Here is a 12438-nt window from a genome sequence, read left to right as displayed (position 1 = left end):
ATCAGTCGTTGTGTCCAAACTTTTGACTGGTACTGTATATCTTTGCCTTGACAATTTTATGACATTCCCCCTTTTTATATTACTATTGAAATAAAATATTCGTTCAAAAAACATGACAAATTGTGAGAATTATTTAAAAATTAGAAATGCAGGACTTATTTTGCATGACTAATCAACACTTATTTTGAAATCGGAAAAGAACAGAATTTGATTTTTTCATTAAAATAAGGCACTATAGAGCACCACAGTGGAGGTGTCATGATAATACCCATAAAACGTAGCTGTCAAACAGGGAAATGGTTCCATTCTTTTTCCACCATTCATTTGTCCCACAGAGGATTTTATAAATGCTTAAAATAAGGGCTGTGTTTCGTGTAGGCTGTCGTGACTTTACTTTCATTAATCTGATGATTAAAATTAATCATGTAACAATTAACTCATTAGGAATTGGGGCACCACGAGCGGTTCTTTAGAGTTAACATCTCCCGAATTAAACTCTAAAGGTCTTTACCTATCACATCCATAAACAGTCAACATAATCATAACCTCAAATTATATCATCATTCTGAACAGTCGTAACCTCCTGCATCTGCAAAAAAAACAGCCTTACTTATGATTCAGTCCTACACAAATTGGTTTAATTATTTATTTACTAGTTAGCTAAATAGTAACACGGGATAAACATACACACTTAATACAATAGAAACAGGTCCCTAGCGGACTGACACAATATGGCGGCTTGTTACAAAGAGATGGAGAGAGACAGACACTTAACGTTGGTACATTTTAGACACTACTCTCACAGTAATCATATACTTTACACACAAACCACAGCCTATTTGGAGTAAGGAATCATGAATGTATTTACCTGTAAATGTCTTGGTTCTTCGCGTATTTCTGTCAGAGCCAGGCCTTCTTGGAGAGGGTGTTGGGCCTTTTCACGGCACGCTTGTAAGGCTTTGATTGTCCAAAAGGGGTCCCCACCACCTTGTTATTTTTCCATTCGCTCTGGAAGATGATTCTTTGAAGATTGACACGCCTGGCTAGCCTACGATTCCCAGTGGGGTGATGAGTAGTAAAATATGATGGTTTGAAGAGAGTAGTAGAATGGTCCACCTTAATTTAGCTTTTCTAGATACTTTACTTAGGACATCTAATCAGCCATACCAGTGATTGTCTGGGAGATTACGTTATCGTCTCTACCTCGTGTTGAGATTGAATTCGAACCACTTGGACGTGAGCTGCAGCTACACATCTCTCTGGTCTGAAATTAATTCTTAACCCATGGTTTTATACAGTTTGTTCAAAAGGGGGTGGTTCGTGAGGCTGACACGCTCTCTGACCTCACTCAAGTGGGTGGTGACTACTTGTACAAAGTTATAGAAACAATTTCCTCTCATAGTTTCTAAGATCACATCACTCTCTTAACAAAAACACTCATGTTTCGTATCTCATACACAACTTCGTAAATGTAGTGTATATACTTTTCAAGTTACAGTATTTCCTTTATAAAAAAAATTATGACATCACAAAATAACAACCAAAATGACATAACTTTTTAGATAGCCTTTGACCATTCCCCACATTCTATGTTAGAAATATTGTTCCAGTATTCGCTTTAGAGCGTGTTAGAGTTTTGGCGGGAAAATGTCTGTGAAACAAAGACATATTCCTGTATGAATTTGGAGAGGGATGTTCTCTCCTTGACTTACAACAGGGTGTGGGCTGTCAACCCCCTCCAGCGCCAGCCAAACACCCCCCCCCCCCCCCCCCCCCCAGAGAGAGGTCTGGTTGAAGTCATCCCACTGCAAAGCTGATCCAACCCATCCGGATCCTCACAGGACAGTCATGACAAGGCTTAGCCTGGCGTGATGTTTTGATAACCATGCATTATCACTCATACTGTGGTACTTTATTATTGTGGTCGAATTTCCCCTACCCTGACTGACAGTCCCCTCACCATATCACCCTCCCCTGTCCAATCCCCCTCCAACAGAGACAGGACTCCTTCACCACCTTTAAATACCCAGACCTGTCACTAATCAGTGTGGTAGACCTTACCATTTCAGTTTGCAAGTGTTTTGTTACAAGACACCTTATTGCTTGTAACCCTTTCCTTTGTGTATTTTGAATGTGTTTAGGACCAAGAAAGTTTGTTCTTATTTCTTAATTTAGATTATCATTTGATTTAGAACATTTACTGTTTGTTTGCTTTATGCATTTCCTTTACTCATGTTTAAACCTATTGCCTAAGTTTCTTCACTGTAAAATGATTTTAATGTTAGAGATTCATGAGTATATTCGTTTATCTGCGTATGGTTTATATGAAATCACTACCATGTATGTTTTTTGTTTCCTAGTTAATCATTCCATCCTTACATCCTCAATCTTGTTGTCATTATCTTCAATTCAACTGAAGTAATAAACTGGGCATCAGCCCTTTGAACTGCAAACCACCATCTGTGTTTTAATGGACACCACCATGATAGCCCTAACTCAAACCAACAGTTACAGCAAGATGCAGTCCTTTTACCACCACAACTGTGATCCGTTTTTAGAATTATTTAGAAAATAGGAAATTGCTGGAGTTTTTATTTTGGCATGACAAAGTGAGGGACACTAATTTTGAAATAAGGGCTGAGGACTGCCTTGTGGTGGTTGAGGCGCATCTACAGCGGGCGTGGGGTCTCTGTTTGCAGATCTTCACAGATGGATCAAGGGACCCAGGCAGTGGGAGAGCAGGGTTTGGGATGCGGCTGTCTGATGGAGCTTCAGTCTTTGCTGAAATGCTAGCACAAGTGTGGGCATTGGGATGGGGGGGAAGAAGTGGGGCATAAAAGGGTAATTTTGTGTTCAGACTCTGCTGCTAGCCTGGTTCCGCTGAGAGAAGGGAAGTCAAAGTCATGTCCAAACCTGATAGAGCTGTTGGTGGCACTTTAGGTAGGGGGAAATGAGGCACCAGATAAGGCAACTCTGAAGAGAGAGGTAGATCTGGTGGTCCTGTTGGGGGGTGCTGGAGGGGGGATAGGAGCATCGAAGCATAGGGGTTGACCCAGGAGTGGCAACATGAGTGGAGGAACGGGGAAGGCACATCTTAATTCTTAAGAAGGTCCATAGGTATCTGGGGATGGAAAGGAGGGCTGAGGTTCTGTTGACAAAGCTGAGGTTGGGTCATTGTGGGTTATTGTTACTGGGGAAACACCCAGAAAGGAAGAGTGAGGAATGTGGGGAGGTAGACTTAAGCATGTCCTCTTATATTGCAGGTGGTATGCTGAGGATAATTCTCTGTGAGCTGGCTGAGTTGTATGTAACCACATTTTCGCTTGTAACAATTTTGGCCTCAAATGACAGGCAGCGCGAAATAGCAAGGAAGCTGTTGTTTCTCTATTCCACCGGCCTGCACCTACAGGTGTGAAGCTATTCAGATATTTATATGTATAATTCGCACTCCGATTTGAGAAAGGCAGCAATACAGCGTCTAATAGTCTGTGGGAACGCAAACTCATGGATCTACATACAAAAATATTGTGGGTGGAGTAAATCCTCTCGCTTTGCCTCTTTCTGTCTGGTTTTACCAACGATATGTATAAACCCTGGATGACTAACGGGGATGCTGTATTGAATCCACCGCGGAGACATCTTTTTTTATTTTACCTTTATTTAACTAGGCAAGCCAGTTAAGAACAAATTCTTATTTACAATGACGGCCTACCAAAAGGCCTACTGCGGGGAAGGTGGCTGGGATAAAAAAAAAAAAAACATAAATATAGGACAAAACTACATAAAGAGAGACCTAAGACAACACCATTGCAAGGCAGCAACACATGACAACACAGCATGGTAGCAGCACAAAACATGGTACAAACATTATTGGGAACAGACAACAGCACAAAGGGTAAGAAGGTAGAGGCAACAATACACCACGCAAAGCAGCCACAGCTGTCAGTAAGAGTGTCCATGATTGAGTCTTTGAATGAAGAGATTGAGATAAAACTGTCCAGTTTGAGTGTTTGTTGCAGCTCGTTCCAGTAGCTAGCTGCAGCGAACTGAAAAGACGAGCGACCCAGGGACCTTTGACAGAATGTGACTGGTAGAATCTTGGCACACCTCAATTGTAAAACATTTTAGAAGCTATAGAAAGGCATTTATTAATGTCTACATTCGTTTTTGACACGTTTATTCTTAGGCATTGTTTTACATTATACTGTGCGCTAAACATAAAATTAAACATTTTCCTTTGTATTTTTTTTGTAATGTTACTGTCCCCACTACAACAAAATACTTATTTGTAATTTTGTCCTTAACATTTCATTGAATTACTGTAGAATTCGATTCATTCCTATGGAGGATGCTCCTACTAGGAAGTGCCAATATGGCCGACCGGCGGCTTCAAATCCCCACTATAGACAATAGATATGCAATCCAGGGTTTATGTTTTTCCCGGTGAAAAGAGGAGCAGTTGACTTTGCCGGGGTTTATTATATTTTTAAAACCACTGAGCTAGTTACATCGATGTCTTCTAAGTCAAAAGTGCAATACAAGGGGAAAAGGTAGGTGCTGCCGGTGGCATGTAAACATTTAGCTACTAAGTAATGAAACAACGGCAGCTGTCTAACTCTGTTAGCTGTTTTAGCTAACGACCTTTGCGCATACAAATTAGCTAAGGTGAAGTTAGTTGCTACAATAATCCTAGCGAGTAGCTAAACGTATTTCGACTTCATTGAGCGGGCAAGCTGTATGAAACAGCCAAGAGACTGCATTTGTTTAAGTATACTAGGTATCTATAGATAACATGCTGGTAATAATCGATAGTGTTCGGCGTTATCTGGGATCCCTACCCTCACCCAGGCAGTGTTTCGCCTCGTCCTGGAGGTGAACATTTCGTAACATCCGCAATAATATCTGCTACACACGTAACGTTATGTGACAAATACAATTTGATTTCATTATTTTTGCCCTAACACCAGATTCCACCAATCAAATGTTTAATGAGTTGATTAGTGGAATTAGATGTGTAGTGTTAGGGCAAAAATACAAATGTGTACCCTTTCGAGACCCCAGGATCAGGATTTCGCTACACGCGCAATGACATCTGCTAACCATGTGTATGTGACCAATACAATTGGATTTATATCACTATAAAACACCGAATCATGATCACTATGGGAAAATTAGCAGCTGTTATATTTGTGCATTTTTTACATTCATATGAAATAGTGAGTCTGGAACTCTTCGCCTTTCTGGCGGTGGCTGGCACTGGTAACTTGAAGTGTATTTCCAACATGGAAAATCATTCGTGTGTTCATCGCGTATTGGGCCTGTACATTTTTGAGGTTGTGTGACAAAAGCTGAAAAAGATTCGCTTGTCTGTCTTGAACCCACTTTTGAAGGGCCCTTCTCTTTCTACTAGTGGTGGTGTACGTGTGGAATGCGAAACTGATGTAGGTTGTTCCATAGAAATATAATAAAGGGTTGCTCTGCGCACTATCTGACGGAAACAACCTATGACGTAGCAACCAGCCTTGGTTCGTGGCTTGATAAATAAATTGCACATGAAAGCAAACAAGGGAGCTACATCAAAGGATTTAAACGGAGAGATATCACTGGAGACCCAGCAACACAAGGTAGCTATAACCTTAGGAGTTCGTGGTTGACGTTGTACGTCTGTTTTTCAAGAATACGCCATGTTCTTACATGGCCAACTCAACGATTCGAGCCTCGTCGAGACAAGCGCCTCCATTTTTACCGGAGTTAACGTTACATGACATTTAAACCCGCATAAATGTATTGACCAACCGGTTAATTGTCAAAGACGGTACTGTTTTAAAATGAGAAGCACTGACATGTTGTCCTATAATGATCAAAGAAAAAGTAAAACCAGCTGCCTGGTGAGGGCTTACTTTTTTATAACAAAAAACGTCTCGAAAGCTTCCATTTGTATCAGTTAACGTTACTTTGTTGCAAGAGATCATTGCAAGGGACTGGTTACATGCTATATATTAGCCGATCAAAGTCAAGGCCAGAGGTAGGAAACTCGATTCACTGGTGGGACGATTTTTGTCGAAGCGAATGCATGTTTGGGGGGCTGGATCATAGTTGTCAATTTGTAGTGAACAAATTATTATAATTATGTCCAAAAAGAGATTGTATTTGAAAATAACAATAATTTCATCATAACATGTTTGCATTGAGATACGATCACATACGTCTTTATGTGGGAATACTTGGGAACCGATATCCTAAATTAAACTAATCTGTCAAAAACCCAGCACGATGGCTATGACAGGTAGTGATTGAGCAAACATTTTAGGATGCGGTTTTGTGGGCTCAATAATGACAGAGCGAGGGATATTATGTGAGATACCTCAAAGCTGGTGTTGGGCTGAGTCAACAAGAAGCTATGAGACCAATTCAAACTAATAGCCTATCCTAAACATTTCTTCCAACTTAATGCCCTTACTAAAATGAAAAATTTTCGGTAGTCTCCACACATGAATGCTAGTGATTAACAGTATACAGCACTCAGTATATTTTGAAGTATAGTAGGATCTCCCTGTGGAGCCTGGACCCTGATCATGAATCTGTTGGTGGTCACGGTGACAATTAGTCTACTGTAATAGTAGAATGCACCTTGTTTAATTTCTTAAATCTGATACTTACTTTCCCCAAAATTCTCTCTGTTTGTGTTAAGAGATGGAAAGCAGAAGTGAAAATGGAGAGGGAGCAGGAAAGTGAGAGTTTGTGGCGGTTTCACAGCAAAAGGGAACAGAAATGTAACTTCAGTGCTGACAGTAACCTATTTCCATTCCATGTAATATTTAGACTAGGGGAAGCACTCACTTTACTAGTGCATAGCCAATGAATTTAGTTGATTGTTCAAGCGCAACCCCCTATTCGGCTCACAGTTGATCCCTGAAAGCAGACAGTAGTTCACTGAACAAAGGGAAGATTTAAGTCTTTGGAAAGAAAACACAAAGAAATGCTGTTCTGTCAAAGTAACATAGTATGTCTCAAAGGCTAACCCTGTAACAACTGTGCCTCTGCAGAATGTTTACTGTGGAGGAGCGAGAGAAGGCCACCCTCGGGCAGTGTGTGCAGGCCCGCTGTCAGCTGGAGGAGGCCATCGGCGGGGTGACGAGGGCTGAGGTCCAGCTCAAGGATAACTCCAGAGAGGTGAGTCGGAAGACCCTTGGCCCCACCCAGGAATGACACAGTTCTAGTGGCTCAGGAGGAACCATCACTGGGTCAGTCTTTGTGCTCCGGTTATGTCAGGACATACAATGGGCTCTATGTTCAAAACAAAGTAGTTTTCAAGGATTTAGGACAAGCACCATGGTCAGTCACCCCAGGCCTCAGGAAGGCAGATGGCTTTTGGGTGTATGTTTTGATGTGCTGGGAAGCCTAGTACACCTTGGCAGGGTAATCATTAGTATTCTACAAAGTGATCCATGGCATTATTGTATGTCATAACTGTGGCAGACAGGCTAAGCCCTGATATGTTAGATGTGTTGTTAAAATGGGTCTTTGTCCTCCTGTCGTGGCCACAGTTAATGATTAGTATGTGGCTCATGTTATGAGGGTAAGAAGGGGAACCGGAGAGACCAATAATTGAAACATGACCACGGGATAGAGTTCCCCAGATCTGCCTTTTTTATAAGGCAGTAGCAGGGGGTGAGGCTGGTCATTGCAGTCGGAGAGTACACCGACAGCAGAGCATCCACTACTGCAGAGCAGCTCACTTCTCACTGCGTCTTAGAGAATCATTCAACCTTTTTCTGACTAACCAGCTGAGGAATAGGTAGATCCTTATGTTATTGCCCTTATGCTTGGAGCAGATTGCAGATGGGTGTATAGGTCGGTGTGCTGTCTTGTCTGTGCATCTGACCTTGCTTAGTGTCAGCAGCAGGAGATTTAAAGAAGCTACTCAGCCCTTGAGTGTTCTGTATCAGATCTCAGGGCAATGACTTGACAGCAGTGTTTGAATTTGTGTGCGTACGGATTCTCGTATGCAGATTATTATAATATATTTTTTTACTGTTTTGCTAATTTCTCTTGTGTTTACAGGTGAAGTCCCAGCTTCAGACCTGTATCAGCAGACACCTGGAGTCTATGCGTTCCCGTGAGGTGTGGCTGCTGGAGCAGATTGACCTTGTGCAGCAGCTAAAGGGAGAGGCTCTGCAGGCACAGCTACATCAGCTTCACTCGGTGAGTATTAACCCAGGTGTCTGCACACTCATTGCAGGATTCTCTGCACTGCACAGTGTCTGCTCAGAAACCTCTGAAGGTCCAGTTCCATTTTGTTTCTTACTTCAGTGACCACCTCTTCGTGTTAATGGCGCCAGGTCTGACCTTCTTCTCCTTTTCTCTCCCTCTCTCTTTTGCCCACAGCTCCGGGGCCAGTTTGACATTCTCATCCATCAGCTGGGAAACTTCAACAGCAACGACCTGGCCAACCAGCTCACCGGCTGCATGGAAAAGTACGAGACGGCACAATGGCCTCTGTCTTGGATCGAATGTGGTTTGGGAGTCCGCTTAAGACGTGGCGATTGAGCGATCATTTCAGCCTTTCTGCATTTGCTTCCATAATACCTCTATCGTTGTCAGTTAGACTTAGTCACAGGTTAGAACCTGAAGCTTGGAATGTGTTAGTAGAGGATGACGAGATGTGTGGGGTGAATTTTGGGTGGACTACTAAAATGTCTCTCTGTTCAGGTTATCTTCTCTGAACCTGACTCCTGAGGAAACCCCTGAGATGAGCTTCCAGGCTGACACTCGTTCCCTGCGCCAGGCCATCACCTCCTTTGGCACCATTGCCACCCAGGTACGTGACCCACTGGGAGCTACAAGCAGAAATGCACACACGGCTTAGGTTTACTAAAGGTATATTTCCTAGGTTTTTAACATGTACATTTTTATATTTAATATCAGTTGTAGTCTAGGAAAGAGTGTTAGAAAAACAATTTCTGATGTTCTTTGTGGAGGTGTACAATTGCATGCTATCAACATGCTGGGGGAAATCTTGGGGATTGGAGTTTTGAGGTAACCTAGTGATTCTACTGGTAATGCTGTCCTAGATGACTGACTGCCTTGTGGCCTAGTTCCTCGATCCATGTTATGTGTTAGTGCTTCTTACATAATACCCTGACATCTCCCACTGTCACTATTGATATAATGTTCATAACTTCCCTTTCATTTCCCCAGCACGTGGAAGGAGGCCCTGTGCTGAATATCGCCTCTCAAGGCTCAAATGCCAGCGAGCGACACTGGCTTCAGCAGGGTTGTCCAATCGCAGCTAAGAAACAGGTTTGTACCTTGATGATGTCACAGATGACACTTTTCCATCTAAAGCGGTGGTGACTCTGGATTGCTTGCACGGGGTCCCCACCCCCACAGAAGTACACTGTACTGACATGTCCACTTGTTTTTTGTTTGTAGAGGGTGGAGTCTGCACCTCTTGCCGACTGGCTCCTTGGAAACCGTCCAGAGACTACCGCCCCAGTTGGATACCACTTGAGCAAGAACCCACAGGATTGGTTGATCACCCGCAGGGATGTTCAGGTGAGAGCAGATGGCGGGAATTTAACTTCTTTGTGGCCTTAAGTCTATATCGAATCTGTGCCGAGAAACAGGTGAACTTTTAATTTACATTTACCACATCTAATTTCACATAAAAACCCACTTGGATTCCATTTGAAGTTAATAAGTCAAAATAGTGTTGACATTTCGAGTTGCATGGCTGATTACACCGACTGTTTTCTTTTTCCTCTGTTCTCCAGTCAACTTGCCCCATGGCCCCCTTTGACTTCCTTAAGGCCTGGGGCCAGCTGAATGATCTGGAGATGTGGCTACAAAAGACTCCCATCAGAGAGAGAACCAGCTGTAGCACCAGCAGCAGCTCAACCTTCTCCATCGAGAAAATCGATGAGTCTGAGTTAGACATGGCTCTGGAGGAAGAGGTGGGCCAAGAGGAAGGGGAGGAAGAGCGGGCTAAGACGGATGAACTGAGCGACTGGCTCATCACCCCGGCATCTGTTGCCAAGGAAACCACCAACAAGAGCTGCCAGGCATCTGAACCTGACAGGTGGAAGCAGATCTTCAAACCTTTCCAGGAGGTCTTCTCCTCCAGCGAGTGGCTGCTCAAATCTGACTGCGGATCGTGCTGTGCGACCCACACCAAGCCTGTGGCGATTGAGAACCTGGGCAATCTCTTGTGCCTGAAGACCCTCCAAGCCTCAGCAGCCATCACCCCCGCCACCACCACACCCCAAACCCCCAACACACCCAGCTCTGTGGAGATCTGGCTGCAGCAGGCTATTCCAGTACAGCAGTCGTGCAAAGCCAACGAGTCCTGCTCCAGCTACTCTCAGTGTGTGTGTGACAAGAACTGCGGCAAAGAAGCCCTCTGCGCCTGGCTCCTCAAGAAGGAGGGTCGGGACAAGAACGGGGTCTCTGTGGACAAGAACAACCCCAGCAAGCAGTCCATCCTCGAATATCAAGAGCAAGAACAGAATGTTCAGGCCATCCTGGAGGCCTGGCTCTACCCTAGCGAGCCTCGCAAGACCATGGGCTCCACATCCCCAGTCATGTCATCCCTCTCAGCCTGGTTGTCTCCACCAGCCTCCCAGGGTGAAAAGGCCAGCATGGAGGAACACAGCTCCCAGTTCAATGGCCCCAAGTCAGAAAGTCCTTTAAGCAAACCACTGCAGCCAGAGTGCTGGGTTTTACCTGAGAACACACACAGTAGCACCGCTGCCACACCAAGTCAGGAGACAACAAAGGAGCAACCCATCATAGAACCAGAGGAAGACAAGTGGCTTCTACGCAAGAGGGCCAATGCTCAGGTAAGGTTATGGATCATGGACTGATAGGACAAACTCGTGTATAGTAGTCTTTGTAATACTTTTTTTTGGTAATCTGTGAATCTATTTAAGCCTCAAGTAAAAGCTGGGTCACTGACCATACTGTGTTCCTTGGTCTGATTTCAGGAGCGACTTGCCCCTCCCACAGTATGTGATCTATTTTCCTCTATGAAAATCGGTGGAGACAAAGAGAAGTGGCTACACAGGGTCCCTATACAGGTAAGAATCTTAATAGTCCCTAAGGGGTGCACCTTTTGGGTATTTGCCGTAGCACTACAAAGCTGATTCAAATAATCAACGCTTGATGATGAGTTGATTATTTGAGTCAGCTGTGTAGTGCTAGGGCAAAAACCAAAAGCTGCACCCCTTGGGGTCCCTATGACCGAGTTTGAGAAATGCTGAAAGAGTCAGTCGTATTTCTCTGAACACCAACATGGGATTATTTTGGCCCATTTTGTTCATTATTTGTTCCTGGATTAATTGGACTTCCTTTCCCCGTCTTTTCCAGATGTGACAAGTATATCCAGTAGTTTTTTGAGGAGCCACTTCAATGCTGATCCTCGCACACAATGTCTTGATTCGCCATTTCCTCCAATTCTCTTCTGGGACTGGGCTTTTTTTCTTTTCCTTTCCTTTGTTGTCATGGAAATATGCCTCCCGCCGCCAGTCTGAAGTAGACTGGGGTTACTGGAGCTACTATCATTATCTGATTGTTCTGAGCATTTAGGTCTGATGGAATTCTGTGAATTTGCCTTCTATAGTCACAGTAGAGTTGTCAATACCTTGTCAAGCTAGCAAGATTAGCCTTGGGCTCTAAAGCGAATCCGCAATGTGACTGAGAATCACTAGTCCCGAAAGGACCAGCTCACATGAATATGTAACATTATTTTCCTTTAGTTTGGGGGTGATGTGAGGCAGGAGGTTTGGGTGTGACAGAAATAAGAGATTTGAATCAACCATATTTTAGGAACACTTGTTTTTATTGAATGCGGTGAAGGGTTCTCTAATGTATGTCACTAATATGAATGGCTGGTCTTTGTAGTGACTATTTTTGTAGTGACTTTGTAGTGGCCATTCTCTTCATTGTTATGTCTTCTTCTGATCTTACAAGCTAAACCTAAAGGCATTGCCAAATACATCTACCCTTATTGCACTACCATAACTCTATAGTTCTGGTTTATGTGCCTAAAGTTTGCTTCATTGTATTTAGCGGATACATTGTGAAAACAGGGTCGGCTTGCCTCCTATATATCACCTGTGTGTTGAGATTTTCACTGCTGTGCAAGTGTTTTCATGTTACAAAAGATGCAAGCTGAAAACGTGCCCAATATCGAGTTTCCATTGATATGACTTTCGATTGGCTGAATCCAATGAAGAAAACATCTACCGCGTAATCATTTTAGTACCTATCAAAATAACATGTATTGATGGCCTTTTGATGTGTATGTCTTTCTGCATAATACCTCTTTAGCTGTCTCTCCATAGTGCTTAGAACAAAGATTCTTCAAAATGTGTACATGGCTCTCTGCGAAGGAGAGTTGGAGAGGAGAAACACCATAGACGGACGGGTTGGTTGTTT

At 43.4% G+C, this 12438-nt stretch overlaps 1 protein-coding gene across 3 annotated transcripts; it reads left to right on the top strand.

Annotated features, from left to right (window-relative positions):
- Positions 1 to 3800: 3800 nt before the first annotated feature.
- LOC111977760 (nuclear receptor coactivator 4) lies at positions 3801 to 11628 on the top strand. 3 transcript variants are annotated; one of them, XM_070448426.1, is made up of 10 exons: positions 3801 to 3895; positions 7047 to 7173; positions 8065 to 8205; positions 8389 to 8477; positions 8713 to 8821; positions 9202 to 9303; positions 9436 to 9558; positions 9777 to 10841; positions 10986 to 11078; positions 11368 to 11628. In XM_070448426.1, exons 1-10 carry the CDS (start codon positions 3825 to 3827, stop codon positions 11371 to 11373), a joined length of 1926 nt encoding a protein of 641 aa, XP_070304527.1. In that variant the 5' UTR covers positions 3801 to 3824; the 3' UTR covers positions 11374 to 11628. The 3 variants fall into 3 exon arrangements, with proteins under 3 accessions (XP_070304527.1, XP_023863132.1, XP_023863133.1); XM_024007364.2 differs by lacking the exon at positions 3801 to 3895 and adding an exon at positions 4423 to 4550; XM_024007365.2 differs by lacking the exon at positions 3801 to 3895 and adding an exon at positions 5494 to 5624.
- Positions 11629 to 12438: the final 810 nt, after the last annotated feature.

Source organism: Salvelinus sp. IW2-2015, linkage group LG18 (genome assembly GCF_002910315.2).
Source record: "Salvelinus sp. IW2-2015 linkage group LG18, ASM291031v2, whole genome shotgun sequence".
Taxonomy (NCBI): Eukaryota; Metazoa; Chordata; class Actinopteri; order Salmoniformes; family Salmonidae; genus Salvelinus; species Salvelinus sp. IW2-2015.
This window is presented reverse-complemented; position numbering and strand designations above follow the sequence as displayed.

Excerpts from the sequence above, each read along its gene's own strand:
- LOC111977760 (XM_024007364.2), top strand. The coding sequence starts at position 4,432 with ATGTTTTTCCCGGTGAAAAGAGGAGCAGTTGACTTTGCCGGGGTTTAT. Across the intron at positions 8,478-8,712 it reads CTCACCGGCTGCATGGAAAA|GTTATCTTCTCTGAACCTGA; the intron begins GTACGAGACGGC and ends CTCTCTGTTCAG. Across the intron at positions 9,559-9,776 it reads TCACCCGCAGGGATGTTCAG|TCAACTTGCCCCATGGCCCC; the intron begins GTGAGAGCAGAT and ends TCTGTTCTCCAG.